The sequence below is a fragment of the Erpetoichthys calabaricus genome, chromosome 5, assembly GCF_900747795.2.
Source record: "Erpetoichthys calabaricus chromosome 5, fErpCal1.3, whole genome shotgun sequence".
In the NCBI taxonomy this organism is placed as follows: domain Eukaryota; kingdom Metazoa; phylum Chordata; class Cladistia; order Polypteriformes; family Polypteridae; genus Erpetoichthys; species Erpetoichthys calabaricus.
In genome coordinates, this window is record NC_041398.2 from 230,033,725 (window position 1) to 230,051,055 (window position 17,331).

Sequence of the window (17,331 nt, forward strand, 5' to 3'; positions counted from 1 at the left end):
TACTCAAGGTTTTGTCTGGGTCAGAAAGCATTGTTCTGCCCTGTCCTCTATAAGTCTCTCCTACCTTCAATTCTCTTGCCCATGTGCTTTTCTAACACTATATATATGTATTTCATGTATGCCATTTTCTTCACAAATACATTTTTGTCATACAGTGACAGTTACATAAGATATCGTGGTATGAGGCTGGATGGCTTGCTCAGATGGCAGATTCTCTTTTCTTAGCTTGCATTGCAATTGCTTTCCTATCCATGAGATGGTGTACAGAGCTATAAGACAAGGTAAGTGTGCACATGCTCGTACTTGCTGTGTGTCACCTATCTGTAGAGGCATCTGTCCGTAACGATACAGAGATGAGAGATCTTTATTGTCACATGAACTACAAGAGCAGAGTGAAAATGTTGTGTCACTGTTGTGTATGTAAAAATAAATGCAGTAAATAAATAAGACTAGCTGAAGATAAATACATGAAATACAATAAGCATCTTATATAAATAAATATGATAAGATAAAAGCATATAAGAAAAAGGTAACATTTGGTACAATTACATATAAACCAGCAGGTGGGTACAGTACAAAGTTCAAGGCAGGTAGGACCAGAATACTGGACGTTCAGAGACCTTATGACTTTTTGCAGTTGGGGAATTGGCGATAAGAAGCTCTTCCTGATGCAGGTGGAGCAAATGGTGAGGCTGTGGTTTCACTTCTCAGAAGGAAGAAGTGAAAAGAGGGGATGAGCTGGGTGGCTGTCATCAGAAATGGTATATCCAGCTCACCTCAGACGTCTGGTTGAGTAAATGGTATGAAGCTGTAGAAGGTCAGCCCCAGTGATTTTAGAAGTCCTTTGGAGGAGTTTGCAGTGTTTACCAACACACTGTGATGCATCTGGTCAGAATACTTTCAATAGTGCAGCGGTAAAAGTTCACTAGTGTTTTGGAGTCCACCCTAAAGCTCTTTAGTCTCCTCAGGAAAAAGAGTCTTTACTGAGCCTTTTTCAGTATGCAGATGGTGTGGACTGATGACAAACAGCAGTGTGTGATCTGGACATCCAGGAACCTGAAGCTGCTAACTGTCTAGACCTGAGAAATGTGATGTGTGGTTCGTGACGCTGCTCTGGTTTTAATTAAATAATTGCGCCCCGTGTAGGCGCAGGCTCTAAGCAGGAGTGATCATTACGCTCTGTAGGTGCTGTCACTGGCTGGAGCCAATGGCAGCAGTGGAAGTACAGAGCACCTGCACTGGGTGCAGCCAGGATCTACTTCAGTTTGGGTGAAGCAAGGTTAGGTGGTTGTACGTGGATGTCATGGGATTGGTGGTGGGGACACGGGCCGGATGAAATGGGTGTCTGCACCTGTCGGTTGACGTCTCTCTGGGCTGCAAGATCTGAATAGGATAAGCCGGTGAGGCATAGGCGTTACTTTTAAAGGAAAGCACCAGAGCTTATAGGTTTTCCTGCACTGCATTTTTTTAACCTCTTTTTTAATGGATTTTATATTTATTGGATTTTAACCTCCACGGCGCACTTTATTTTATGGGTTGCTTATTTATTGACATTTTGAGCAATGCACCTTTTGAACACTTTGATTTTTTAACTGTTTTTAATAATAGCACTGAGCACTTTTTCACCATCCCCTTGCTTTGTGTGTGTTTGTCCTCATCTGCCAAGCTCATCCAGTTACGTTCAAGAGGCTCCTAGACTATTGTGGGATCAAGGAGCTGACCTGCACCGTCACACTACCTTTGTTCTTTCTGAATCAATCAATGATCTCCTCTGTTTTGTTGAGATTCAAAGTGACACGCACAGTCAGGTCTTTTACCTCCCGCCTGTAGGCAGCCTCATCATGGTCACAGATGCTGTTGCCCGTATGCTTTGCTACACAGTCAGAGGTAAATCGACTGTATAGCAGTGGGCTGAGGTGGCAAACAGCATGGAGGAGTTATTTTTGCTAATCCTCACTGACTGGGGCCTATTTGTAAGGAGGTCAAACACAAATCCACAGATGTAGCTGCTCAGACCAGGGTCTCTAAGCTTTAGCACCAAGATGGAGTCCACAATGGTGTTGAGGTGTAGTTAATAAAAGACATTCTGACATTAGAATATTAGAACAATCTCGATAAGAACAGGCGAATTAAGCCCAACAAAGCTCGCCAATCCCATCCACGAATTTTCTTCTAAAAAAACATCAAGATGAGTTTTGAAAGTCCCTAAACTCTTACTGTCTACCACGGTACTTGGTAGCTTATTCTAAGTGTCTGTGGTTCACAGGTGTTTTTCTTTTAAAGATATCCCAAAGCAGTGGGCAGGGTGAGGGAGATGGGATCATCCGTAGACTTGTTACGATGTATTATATACTGTAGAACCATAGCTGCATCTTTTCCAGGTACCCACAATCAAGCATTCACTGAGTTGGCAAGGCAGGATCCAGCATAAGACATCACACACATAACAAAATGAAATTCCATAGTCCAATAAACTTCATTTTAAAAAAAAGTTTAGCAAAATTCAGAAAGATCAGATCACGGAAATTCAGAACGAAAGTTACTACATGCTCAAAAAAAGTTAAAATGTTTCTTCTCTGTTTCATTACAATCTTAACTTTCTCAAATTAAACTTCAGTTACATTCTGTACTTAAAGTTATGTTACTTTTCTGTAGTGAACGTACATAGGTTTCAGAACGGGTTTGAAACTGCAAGGTAGAACAGACTAAACTAGTCTATACTGAGAATGACAAGAAACAAATGGGAATATTCCATGTATAAGTTAGCTCATAAGGGTTAGAACAGAACCTTCCATCTTCTATGTAATAATATACAGACAGACATTTTAAGGTAACTAGGTAAATACTTATATCAATTTAACATAACCTAACTAACCAAAAAATTATCTTACAAGATCATTTCCATAAATAAATGGAATATTTTGGTATGGAATGAAGGAACACCTTGAACATGTCATACGTGCGACTTTGTGGAAGTAGCTTGTTTTATCAATTTCTTTCCAATTAGGGTTGTAATCAAATAGGGTACAAAAATAGACACAGGGTTAAGAAAAATGCCAATGAAGATTGAATATTTGCACAATCAGGCAACATACTTTTAGATCATTGACTTTGTAACTTTTGTACTACGTTGCAATATTTTGCATAACATAAGAAGAGATTACACTATAATATGTTTCCCACATCAAACTATTCATTTTTGAAGGAAGCAATTAAAACACTAATGCAATTAATTTAAAAAGCTAAGAATAAAACTGAAGTATGGTAAACCTTAATCATGCGATGCATATGACTTTCGGAAGTGACAGCTGTGAATATGGCGAAGCGTAAACTGACTTCAAGTGAGGCTTTGCAGGCGATTTTGGACAATTCTGATCATGATTGTAGCAGTTCTGAGGAAGATTTTAGCGACAATGATGAGCAGCAACGTGCGCTGCATGATACTGTGAATGAAGACGCATCGGATGACGGCGATGAGTGGGTGTATCCCCAGCTTCTCAACTGGACTGCTGCCCGTGGTGAACTACCTTTTCTGCATCCGTTTGAGGCAACGTGTGGCTTTACTGTTGATGTAAACAATTACACTGCTGAGCAGTTTTATGAGCTGTTTGTGTCACCTGATTTGATCAGACATTTTGTTCATCAGACAAATCTGTATGCAGCACAGTTTATTGAGAAAAATCCCAATTTACCTCCACATTCCCGTGTTCGTGCTTGGGTAGACACTGATGAAAACGGAATGAAAAAATTCATTGGGATTTTGATGTTGATGTGAATAATCAGAAAACCAGATATTGAGATGTACTGGTCTACAGATCCTATGTATGCAACACCTATTTTTGCAGCTATCATGAAACGTAACCGATTCTCTTTGCTGCTGAAATTCTTTCATTTGAATGACAACAGAAATGAGCCAGATAAGAAAGATCCAAACCGCGACCACTTGTTCAAGCTACGTCCTTTGATTGACCATTTATTTGAAACATTTCAGTTGCCCTACATGCCAGGACCGTCAGTTGCAGTTGATGAAAGTTTATTGTTGTGGAAGGGCCGCTTACAGTTTCGACAGTATCTACCATTGAAAAGGGCACGGTTTGGTATCAAGATGTTTTGCTTAGCTGAGAATTCAGGTTACATTTATAGATTTCGTGTATACACTGGCAAAGAGGATCCTATGAGTAGTATTTCAGCAGTGTTGCCAGATGAATGTAAGGACTTTGGACTTTCAGAGAAAATTGTTGTGTACCTTGCCCTACCACTATTGGACAATGGGTACACCATTTGGATGGATAACTGGTACTCCAGTTGTATGTGTTTGCCCATTTCTAGAACTTGCACAACATTTAGTGGTCAATACTGCTTGAATAAATGTAAAAAAGTAAAAAAACGAAAATTGTTCAGATTTCGCCTGGCGTGGGGAATATTTAGGGAGTTGGCGGTTAAAGGGTTAAAAGGCAGCGTGTGCACCCATTGGTCTGAATTCTGGCTGTTAAGGACTCAGAGGCCATTCTGAACCACAACACACTGCTGGTCTAAAGATTTGGACAGAAATGTATAAAGTTGGTTGCTTTATCCCTCCCTCTCTCTCACCATGGCCATGAAGAGAACACAATGAGGAGCACAACTCGGCAGCCATATTGAGACAGGCATGCGGCCTGTCCTGAAGAAAGCTGACTAGAAATAATTTGACTTGACCAGAGACATTTGAGTAACCACAAGTCTGCGTGCCGCCTGAAACTACACATCAGCATTTATCAGGTTGTATGGTTGCTATAATTCATATGTACTTTGCTTATTGTTATTATTTTGTGAAAATTATCAATAATACATTATTTAAAATTGTAACTTAATTCCTGCTTGTTTTTTTTACTCTATGTAATTTCTTGAGGTTATAGATATAGAAGTGAAGGTGGGTTAGAAGTTAGAAGTACAATATCTTATAAAGAGTGGTAAGTCTATGGGATTTGACGCATTCTGATAAAGTCTACACAATCAAGAATACAATATGGGAAAGTAGACTAATATAGAACTCTAAAAAAACAAAAACTGTCAAATATGTGGAAAATATTATCATTGAATAGCACTGTAGTTTTCTTTGTCTTATTCTTGTCAGCATTGTTCTTGTGGTTACCCTCACTAACTTTATCTGTTATTATCTATATGCAGCATCATCACATTTGCCTATCTTTATAACATACAGATTGAAAAATGAAGCACTCTATAAGTAATAAAAATAATGTATTTTTTATATGAAATTTATGCTTGTTGGCAGTACAATGCTGAGGGGCCTGAATAAATTAGGGCCTTTAAAATAAATAAAAATATCTATGAAAAATATTGTGTCAAAAAAATGTAAAAGTAACGTTTAAAGGTTAGGCCGAAGACTGATAGTTTAACTATTAAACTAAAAGTTTAATTTATTTTTTCTCTTTATTGACATAAAGAATTATGCGCACACACACACATTTGAAATTCCATTTCCAATTTTTCATAACGCACACCATATATTTAGCAAAATGTTCAAATTATTTATAATAAAGAACACATATGCGGATGTGTCAGCGGGGTGTTATTAGCATCAGCATCAACACATTTTCACAGTTTTTATTCAAACAGTGGTACAATTGTGACGTCTTTAATGAAAGTATATTGAATTTGAAGTTTGCTTTTTTAAATTTCCGTTCTCAATCTAAAGGTGCTATGAGACAGGCCCAAACAAGCAGGTGCACAGAATATTAAATGCCGCAAATGTTTATGAGAAAGGAATGAGAATATAATGGGCAACATAAAAGGCAGTGACAAAAATATAAATGACATTTTCAAAAATATCCAGATTGTTATTTGTTTTTGGACATTAATTTAACAAGACATAACTATCTCATTAAATATTTACTGCTTTTTCAGAAATTAAAAATAACATTGTGTGTTTTTGTTTTTCTCCAAAACAACAGCCACACACTTAATGGGCTACATGGGTCTGCCTGCCCTTCCCATATAACTGACTGCTCAATCGATGGCTACATTTGTGCAAACAAAGCTGTATATAAAGGTACTGTATATACTAACATAGTGTGTGCAAGTAAAGATTTATGTAGCTCAATCACAACATACTGTATTGGTATGAGTGCATGACGAACACTGCTAGGATTTTCTCGAATCATGTGCTTGTATCTTGCATCAGACCTGCTGGTGGAATGTTTCATGTTTCAAGTGGAAACTGCTAATTGAAAAATAGGTTTACACAACAAAAATTTGTAAAAAAAAAAAAAAATTATTTAGTCATAATGATATGAGCTTAGGAGACACAGAAAGACATAAAGGACACAGAGTATAATTTTTTGCACAGGGATGCACAGTATGGCAGTGGTTAGGATTGCTGCCTCACAACTTATATTTTTGGCCACAGTAATCAGTTTAGGATAGTTGGCAGATGCGACCCTCAGGGACACTTAAAAGACCATTGTATCATTATATCCCACTTCTCATTCCATACTGACAATTTTACCAAGTTCAACAAAATTTTCAAGCATTTCCAAGTTTTTGCCAATCTAGAGGACAAGCGAACTCAGCGGGGTTCACTCAAAACTACTGCTCATTGATGGTTTGGTTAGTTTGGTGCTTCTCAGCTCAGGATAGGGCTGGGTGCTGGACTTTCTTATGGTATGGGTTCTGTTATAAATGTTCTGTACAATTCTGTTTAATTTACTAAATCAGAGGCACTAAATAAATAGCTTTAAAGATTAAAGTATGGCGCCCTTTCTTCAAGAGGTATCATGGCAGATTAGAGTACAGGCCTCTTATATTAGATTAGAGTACAGGCCTGCCTGAGGTACAGCAATATGGGCCCATAAATTTCCCACCCTGGGGACAGATAAAGATCTATCTATCTATCTTAGATCTTAGATCTTAGCACTATCTTAGTGCTTAGATCTTCTGGTCAGCTGTCTCTGGCTGTCCCTCGTACCAAGTGTAAAACCAAGGGGGACAGGTCTTTTGCAGCTGTTGCACCTCGCCTGTGGAACTCTTTACCTCATCATATAAAGGAGTCGTCTACAATTGAACTGTTTAAAACAAGACTAAAAACTCATTTCTACTCACTTGCATTCAGTGACCTTCAGTAATACTGATGGCTTCCTCTTTGTGATTATATTACGTTACTTCTATTTTTTATGTATATAACATTACTTCTATTTATTATGTATTTTATTTTATGTTCATATATTTTATTTCTATTTATGTTTTATGTTAATTTGTTCTATTTTTGTAAAGCACTTTGGCCACAGCATTACTATGTTTGTTTAAATGTGCTATATAAATAAATTGACATTGACATTGACATCTATCTATCTATCTATCTATCTATCTATCTATCTATCTATCTATCTATCTATCTATCTATCTATCTATCTATCTATCTATCTATCTATCTATCTATCTATCTATCTAAAACAATTCTTACATAACCACTTCGCCACTTCAAAATAGGTTGTTGTGCCCTGCTATGTATACTTTTTATTTATTCATTTGTATTCAATTGTATTAAGTTGTGTATTTTTCTGTATTTTACCTTTTGTCACCTGTTCTGATGATACCTGAAAATAAGAAAGTCATTGTACTATACATACTTGATGATGACTTAATAATAATACTACTACTAATAATAAGAATAATATAACTAATACATTTTACTTATATAGCACCTTTCCCATGCTCAAGGCACTTATTTAAACAGCAGGGTATATGTAACATTGGATACAAATATTTCCAGCATACAGTACAACACTAAACAGATACAGTAAACACAGGATATACAAAGCATTAAACAGAATAAAGAAAAAAAAATCCAGAGTAAAATACTATGTTCAATTCTACAAGAAATGCCTGAAACAAATAACATCATTTGTGATATAACACACACACAAATTATGGTGAGCATCTGTACAGAAAGGCAAACTGTCAAGGGGCAGAATGTCAGGTTAAGTTAAAAGCCTTCCTGAACAGATGAGTTTTAAGTTGTTGTTTTTTAAAAGAATGAATGGAGTCAGCTGATCTACCGTATATACTCGCAGTAGGACTTGCTTTTACAGTATAATTTCTGGTATTTTATACTGTTGGTCGTATAAGTCGAATGCGGAAAACTCACGTTATTGGTCCAAGGGATTATGATATGCTAACACCCACCTGAGAGAGTAACCACGGAGCACACTGTCTTTTTTCTCTATGTGGGTACTACAATGCGCTGTATCAGCGTGTGCTCCTAACCTCTCTCTCTCTCTCTATTGTGCCTACGTGACCACACAGTAATTCCCGAACTATTCTGAAGCAACATTTGCACTGTTTTGTGTTTTTTTGTATCTCAGACCCTCATACTCCTTTATCATAAAAGCATCCCTTGTCTACGACAGAGTGTTCAATCAGAAGAAAATATGAAGCTGGTTTTAAATTAAACATCATTGAAGTAACGAAAGAAATTGGCAGCAGTGCTACTGCAATGAAATTTGATGCATCTGAGAAACTGATGTGAGATTGGAGGAGGCAAGAAGATGTAAAATAAAAAAAATAAGTGTCGCATTTTTGAACAGGCGTATAAATTGGGGTCTGATTTTATGATAAATTTTTCGAGTTTCAAGACCCGACTTATACATGAGTATATACGGTAATTAATTTAGGGAGGTCATTCCAAAGTCTGGGTGCCATACAGATGAAGGCTCTGTCACTCGTAGTGTGGGCCCCAACAAGATTACCAGAGTCATAGGACCTTAGTGGGTAACCAGAAGCACAGCGATGGAGAGTGTCACTGTTGTACTAAAGTGAGAGGCCATTTAAAGCTTTGTAGGTTAATAACAGAATTTTATACTCAATTCTATAAAGCACAGAGAGTCAGTGTAGGCGAAGCAGGATAGGTGTCATATGCTCGCTGTTGTTAGTTTGTGTAAGGATTCTTGAAGCAGAATTTTGAATCAAGTGGAGCTGAGATACAAGATTAGAAGGGGCACCTGCTATTAGGGAGTTACAATAATTAATGCAGGATGTTATAAAAGCAAGTTTCTCAGCATTAGAAAAGGAGAGAAATAAACACATACAGGATATGTTGCGGAGCTGAAAGTAAGAGTTAGTAAGTTTTTTAATGTGGTTTACGTGGGTGGAGTAAGAAAGGGAGGAATCAAAAATGACAACAAGATGCCTTGGATTAGAAGAACGTCTGATGAGATCACCGCCAAGTGTGACTGAAAAGTAGCTCATTTTCTTAAGTTGTGCTTTAGTTTCAATTTGCAGGAGTTCAGTTTTTTTGCAATTTAATTTTGAAGAGTTCTGCTCCATCCAGATATTAATTTCACACTGAGACAATTTATGAGCTGAGAAAGCTCTGATGAAGTTTCACTTTTAACATTGAAGCAGACATTGTCAAAATGATAACCCAGTCCATAGCTACGAATAATATGCCCGAGAGGAAGCATATAGATACAGAAGAGCAGTGGGCCGAGGACAGAACCCCGAGGAACCCCAAATGTGACTGGCGCTGAGTTGGATCTGCTGTTGCCAAGACTAACAGACTCTTGCCTGTCAGTCACATAGGACTTAAACCACTGGAGGGCAGTGCCAGGAATACCCAGCATGTTCTCCATTCTGGATGGTGAATGCCATGTCTGACAGTGTCAAATACTGCACTGAGGTCTAACAGAATTAAAACACTGGATAGTCCAAAATCTGCTGCCATAAGCAAATCATTGGTTACCCAAAACAGAGAAGTTTTACAGCTGTGCTATGCACTGAAACCAGACTGAAAGGCTTCCATCAAATAATTAGAAATTAAGTAACTGGTGAGTTGGGAGACCTTGAAGCCCAGTGACCATCAGCAACTATGTCTCCACTGGCGTTATTATCTGCCTGTGAATATTTATTGCTGAATTTTTCTCCACCACAAGTAACTCAATAATATCCCCATGTTGTCATTTGTATACTAGCCTTTCATCTCATGTATTTATTCTTTGGTAAATTAATGGAAATCCTCTTAAACTTTTGTGGGAATATTGTAAAACGAGTAAAAAAAATCAAGCAAAAACACAACAGAGAAGTCTGGGAGCACATGGTGATACAGTGCATTGCCGCACCCACCACGTGACAAACCACCTCAGGATCCCAGATTTAGACCCGAGTGCAGCCATGCAGTGGGTGACACGTCAGCACCACACTAGTTCAGATGGAATGGAACAGTGTGAGTATTTTTATAGTGGCTGGAGTGCCAATTCTGCCATGAACAACACAAGGAGATACTAAAAATTCATATAAAACTTAACTGCTGAAAACAAAGCTAGAAAACTGTCCCCCAGTCACAGAGCTGCCTACCTCCTGGGAGGTGCAGGCCTACAATAACGATGCCTCTGCTCAAAATGTTCAGTACATTCACCTATTTAGAACAGTCCATATTTCTAGCATATTTATGCAACCAGCATTTAAAGGGGTATTTGGTATTTTTCAAGTCAGTTACAGTATAGTATACAGCCAGAAAAGGGTGGAGTGCCCTCTCAGGGTTGAGAGCGAGATCCTGCCCCAAGTGGAGGAGTTCAAGTATCTCGGGGTCTTGTTCACGAGTGAGGGAAGAATGGAGCGTGAGATCGACAGGCGGATCGGTGCGGCGTCCGCAGTGATGCGGGCTCTGCATCGGTCTGTCGTGGTGAAAAAGGATCTGAGCCATAAGGCGAAGCTCTCAATTTACCAGTCAATCTATGTTCCTACCCTCACCTATGGTCATGAGCTATGGGTAGTGACCGAAAGAACGAGATCGCGAATACAAGCGGCTGAAATGAGTTTTCTCCGCAGGGTGTCTGGACTCTCCCTTAAAGATAGGGTGAGAAGCTCAGTCATCCGGGAGGGGCTCAGAGTAGAGCCGCTGGTCCTCCACATCGAGAGGAGCCAGATGAGGTGGCTCGGGCATCTGATCAGGATGCCTCCTGGACGCTTCCCTGGTGAGGTGTTTCAGGTACGTCCAACCGGGAGGAGGCCCCGGGGAAGACCCAGGACACGCTGGAAGGACTATGTCTCCCGGCTGGCCTGGGAACGCCTTGGGATTCCCCCGGAAGAGCTAGAAGAAGTGGCCGGGGAGAGGGAAGTCTGGGCATCTCTGCTCAAGCTGCTGCCCCCGCGACCCGACCTCGGATAAGCGGAAGAGGATGGATGGATGGATGGTTACAGTATTTTTCCACAAACATGGTATATATACATTTGCCATGCAACACTGTGTTCTAAAGTTAAGCATTTTCCATAAATTTAAAAAATATCTTGCTCTCACTGGCACCTCACAATAGAGGCTTCCAGCATCACTGGAAAATATAAGCTTAAAAATGTAATACGTTCAAGATGGTTATCGAGTTCTGAGCCGCATCTTGTGATTATGAACACATTTTAAAATAATTTGTACATGTCATTTTTGAGCAACAAAATAAACAATATTATGAGTTTCAGCCATTTTAAAAGAACACTTGTAATGCATGCCATTTTAGCGTTTTACCATTCATCCCCACCAGGGAATGGTTTCATTTTGAATGACCAAATCACAGTAAACTTTTTCTGCCACATGGTTAGTTTTGTTCTTATTTACTTCCATATTTATGTAAGAACTCACTGATGTAAATCCTTACAATGAGAAAAATAGTACCAGGAATATGTGGTAAAATGATTCTTTCTAGATCCCTTTTATTGTCACAAATAGGCTTCGGAAACATGGAAGGCTTGTTTTCTTATATCGAAACTTTTAGGCTTCTATTTTCTGGTGGTCTCTCATGCCCCATTTTCCTCTATTGTAAAGCAGGATATTTTTTAAAATGTATAGAAAATGCTTAACATCAGAACACAAATTACAAGTGGAAATGAATATCTCTCTATATATAAAATCCAATGTCTGTCTGTCTGTATGTCAGTCCGCTTTTCACGAGAGAACTACTTAACGGATTTAGATCTGTTTTTTTTCTATAATTATTGGACTACCCCCACCTCCTCTACTGCTCCTCTGCCAATATCCACATTGACTACCTGCCTGGAGGAGACAGAGGCGTGGATGAGGCTCAACTTTCTTCAGCTGAACAGATCCAAAAAAGAAGCCATCTTAGTTGGCACATCACACTATCTCCGCTCCTCTTCCATCACCAGTATCACTTTCTCTGGCCAAAACATCCCCCTTTCCACATCTGTCACCAATTTGGGTGTTAAAATGAACCCTCAACTCACCTTTGACACCCACATCAAACACCTCTGTAAGTCTTCTTTCTACCACCTCAAGAACATCGCTAAACTCCGCCCAACACTCACCCTGGCAGATGCAGAGTAGCTCATCCATGCCTTTGTCTCCTCCAGGCTGGATTACTGTAATGCACTCCTCATCGGGATTCCTGGCAAGAGTATCCAGAGACTCCAGTATATCCAGAATAGCACTGTCAGGATCCTGATGAGGGTGCGAAAGCATGACCATATCACCCCAATCCTGAAAACTCTTCACTGGCTCCCTGTCCCACTCAGAATAGAGTACAAGGTCGTTCTCCTCACCCATCAGTGCATTTATGGACATGCCCCCCTTTACTTACAGGAACTCCTTACCCCTCATACCTCCTCACGCACCCTCCGCTCTGTACACACTAACACTCTCCAAGTCCCTAGAACCAAGCTTCGCAGTATGGGTGATAGGGCTTTTTCATCTGTGGCGCCGAGGCTGTGGAACGCCCTCCATGACTACCTGAGAGCCCCACAGTCGACTGATGCTTTTAAACGAAATCTAAAAACTCATCTTTTTAGAAAGACATTTTGTTAAAGTATTTATAGATTTTCTTATTTTATTACTTTATTTTTACTTTGTAGCACTTTGAGATTTCTAAAATATAAAGTGCAATACAGTGATCCCTCACTATATCGCGCTTCGTCTTTCGCGGCTTCACTCCATTGCGGATTTTAAATGTAAGCATATGTGAATATATATCGCGGATTTTTCACTGCTTTGCGGATGTCTGCGGTCTACAGTACGTGTGCTTCCTCAGTTGATTTGCCCATTTGAATTCAAGCAAGGGACGCTATTGGCGGATGGCTGAGAAGCTACCCAATCAGAGCATGCGGTTAAGTTCCTGTGTGCTGCTGATTGGCTCAGCGACGGAGTGGTGCATTAACCAGGAATTCTAATCTCACTCAAAGAGTGCCCCTGCTACTGCTTCAGGAGCCGTGTCCAAGCGCTAACAGAAGATGCAAATGATTGCAGAAAAGGTAAAAGTTTTGGATATGTTGAAGGAAGGAAACAGCTACACCACTGCAGGACACCATTATAGCATCAATGAGTCCACGATTCTTTTTATTTAAAAAGGAGGAAAAGCATATAAGATCTACGGCCGCAGTGTCCTTTAACAAGGGCGCAAAATGAGTTGCAAGTGGACGTGATAAGGCAGTAGTCTGGATGGAATCTGCTTTAGGGATTTGGATTGAAGAGTGCTGGAAGAAGAACAACGGCGGTGCTACACAGTCACCTGAAGAGGCTCCTTTAGAAGAACAGTAACACTGTCCTTTGTTGTGCAGTAAAATTAAACTCATCGTTATCGGACAAGTCATCGTGTCATTGTTGGTGAGTAACCATAATTAATTATTTACGTACAGTACTTATTACATGTACATAGTTTAGTGTCACTGTACACACATTTTACTGTATACAATTTTTCTTGCATTGTACGTATTTATTGCTGGTGGCCTGTCTGTCATAATGGCTGTAACATATGTGATATCGGAGATGCTCGATATCTTTAAAATAATATTTAGTTTTACTGTATGTAAACTGTGTTTACATATATAATTTCAACGAATCTTACCTAATATCTAAAAGAATACAAAGGGTTTATGCTGTATAATTGTGCGTGAAATGTTTATAATAGTGTGGGAGAGTTTATAAGGGCTTAAAATATATAAAAATAACCATATAAACATATGGTTTCTACTTCGCGGATTTTCTTATTTCACGGGTGGCTCTGGAACGCAACCCCCGCGATGGAGGAGGGATTACTGTATAAATAAAATTTATTATTATTATTATTATTATAATCAAGAAAGCCCAGCAGAAACTACACTTCCTGAGGTGGCTGAAGCGAGCAAGTCTTCCCCCTTCCATCCTCACCATGTTCTACAGAGGCACCATTGAGAGTGTTCTGACCAGCTTCATCACTGTCTGGTATGGCAACTGCAACATATCCAACCGCAAGCACCCGCAAAGGATAGTGAAGACAGCAGAGAATATTATTGGGGTGCCTCTCCCTTCACTACAGGACATATTTTACAAACGCAGTGTCCGCAAGGCCTGCAGCATTGTGCAGGACCCCTTATACCCCTCACATGGACTTTTCAATCTTCTGGCATCCAAGAGAAGATACTGCAGGAGAGTTTTTACCCCCAAGCTGTTAAGACTCCTTAACACCAGGCTGCCCTCTGGGACCTTCCACACGGCCTCAACCACCTCTAAAAACAGAACATTTATACATGCAAGCCATTCTCCTGCAAAGACGAGTGTGCAGGTAGAAAAGAACTGAAAATCTCATACTGACCTTGAAGTATTTTGACATTCTTGATATCCTTCTGCTGTGAAACATTCTGACCTGTCATTGTTTACACATGTCTTAAACAACTATTATCATACACTGATAATTTCCGTAATATCTATATCTATTATTTATTTATTATATTACATATCTATTGACTATATTTATGTATCTACATTGCATCAATGTTCATATTGCTAACTACACGTCAATATTGCTGCTACTTCTTTGTCTTGTCTTTGCACAATGTCTTGTCTTGTGTGTGTTTTGATTTTAAATTTTTATTTTAATTCTATTTTTAATTTATTATTTGCATGTCATGTTGTTACACTGTGGATCCTGAGCTTCGAAATTTCGTCTATCTGTATACTTGTATATGGTTGAGATGACAATAAAGTTCACTTTGACTTTGACTAATTTGTTTGAACATTCCGGTTGATTTTGCGACCTCTCTCATCGCGCTAAGTATCATAGTTCGCTTGCAGTTCCGATTTATTTGCACTAATCCGAGATAGAGGCTCTGGGCCAAGGGGAGGGGGAAGCGTGACCTCAGGAGTGGGGAGCCAGTCTGCCTCTGCGTTTTGGAGTGTACCTTGCCTTTGCTTAGCTAGCGATTCCTTTTTGTTTATTGATTTTTAATGTTTGTCCTGTTTCACTAATACATGGGTGGAGCCGCGGGGGGCAGCCAGTAAAAAATATTTCTGAAGAAATGATTTTGACTTGAAAAATACCAAACTTAACCTTTGAAGGCTGAAGCTGCAAGTCTAATACAAACATCAAAGAAAGTCCCTTCATTTTGTCACACTTCATAAAATTGTGCACTTGTGCTTTAATTAGAAATTAATCACAAAGTATCACAATGATATGAGACCTGCTGAAATTGTACAAAATCACTTTGCTCATATATTACTAATGCAAGCTTGAGACTTCTCATATATGAGGAAAGACTTTAATTGGAAATAACGTGAAACCTTTGTACATACATAAAAACACACCAATAGAAGACACCCATTCTGCATGCAGAATAAAACCAATGAGTTAGCAACACTAGGTAATGTGTCACCACTTTTAAAGTACATGTTTTCGAATCATATTCACAGAGTAAATGCATGTGAAGAACACCTTATCTGTACCACTCTAAGACCCTCATTTTCCTTGTTCAAACTGACTATTGTCAATAATAAAAGCCCCCATATGTGACAAAGTTAGCAATTTAGAATGAAACATCAAGTTCCTAATGCACTGAAATAGTCTCTCCATTGCTTCAATGTACCTGCTGGTCTAGTCTCGCTGGCTGTTCTACTTGCTTTGAGGATAAACGGTTGCCTGCGGTCCCATTTAAAGTCTCACTTCTTTCCCTTTTTGTTACCTTTTCTGTAGATGATGGATCATGATCTACCTTAGTCATGGCTTTATCTAATTCCCGTCTCACCTCCTGGTATTCCTCTTGACACACGGCAAAGTACAAAAAGATGAAAAAGAGCCAAAGCTGGCAGCCATTGTAAATCCTTAGCGTCATATTCTTTATGTCATTAGCCTTTATTTGAGCAGTATCAGACTTTACATGCACTTCTAAATTTCCACCACGTAGTTTTCACTCTGTAGCCTGGCTTCAATTTAACATCGATTCTCTTTTTATCATGCAGGATATGTTACAATATGCTCCATCTGCTAACAGAAAAATTAATCTTGACAGACTGATTATTTAAAACAGTTACGCTCTTTGCCTTTCCAAATTTCAGAACATTGCACTGCTCATCCTTCCAAGTGTGAGTGTTGACTGAGGAAACTGGAAAATTAATGGCCTTTGGCAAGAGGCGCTGTTGACGGAGGTTCCCTACAATGTGCAATCTGTTACGTCTTCTTTCTTTGATGGTTTATTATGACACTTTTGGTCGAAATATGGCAAGTTGTTTTTGGCAGCCATGAAAGAAATCAAACTCCATCTATTTACCTATGAAGTCCAAATATGTTCCATTTTTTCATAAGCAACAAACAGTTTAGTAAGAAATAAAATGGAAAGTTTTATGTGTTGACAAGAATATTGTTTTCATTTTACACAGCCATTCCTAGGAGGCTGGGGTCAGAGGTGACAGATACACTGTTTTTTTTTCTATCTGGACAGTCTTCATTACACATATAATTGGAAACAGACTCTCAGATGAAAAAAGTTCAAACATTGGCTCTAAATTATTACAATATTCCCACAAACCTTTAAGAAGATTGAATTAAGAATAAATACACATGACGAAACACTAGGAAACAAGTGACAACAAGGGGCTATTATTGAATTACTTGAGTGCAGAAGAATGGTGGTTAAAAACGCCCATGGAGACAATAGTCACTGGGCTTCAAGTCAAGTCATCATCACGTGTATTTAGTGCATCAACATTCTTATTTTCAGGTCTCGTTAGAAGAGTTGACAAAACTGCAATACAAAAAAGTTACAATTAATAAATAAAGTAAAAAGTACACACAGCGGGGCACAACAAGCCCTTTTCAAGTGGTTATGTCAGAACTGTTTTATGGTCCCATATCAATGTACCTCAGTCAGCAGAGCAGGGTACCAATGGTTGTGCCCCTTTGAAAAAAGAGGGCTGCACTGTAATCCGCCATGATTTACACCCCTTGAAGACAGAGCGCTGTACTTTGATCAGCCACCATCGAACTGGAGGGTGTTGAGGGGTTTCTTTGAAGACAGAGTGCTGTTTACCACAAATGGGAGAGAGTGAGGCTATTTAGGGGCCTCCATGCAACGCACCCCTATTTGAAG

At 39.1% G+C, this 17,331-nt stretch overlaps 1 protein-coding gene across 4 annotated transcripts in view; it reads right to left on the bottom strand.

Moving 5' to 3' along the window:
• LOC114652716 (complement C1q tumor necrosis factor-related protein 3-like) overlaps positions 1-16,341 on the bottom strand; it is a 62,513-nt gene extending 46,172 nt beyond the window's left edge. For 2 of the 4 annotated variants that reach the window (XM_028803040.2, XM_028803039.2), the window contains exon 1: positions 15,991-16,340. In XM_028803040.2, coding sequence (XP_028658873.1) covers positions 15,991-16,077 — 87 coding nt within the window. In that variant the 5' untranslated portion in view covers positions 16,078-16,340. Of the gene's footprint in view, positions 1-15,927 lie in introns of all 4 variants that reach the window. The other 2 variants (XM_028803037.2, XM_028803038.2) reach the window with 2 other exon arrangements.
• Between the last annotated feature and the right edge of the window lie 990 nt (positions 16,342-17,331).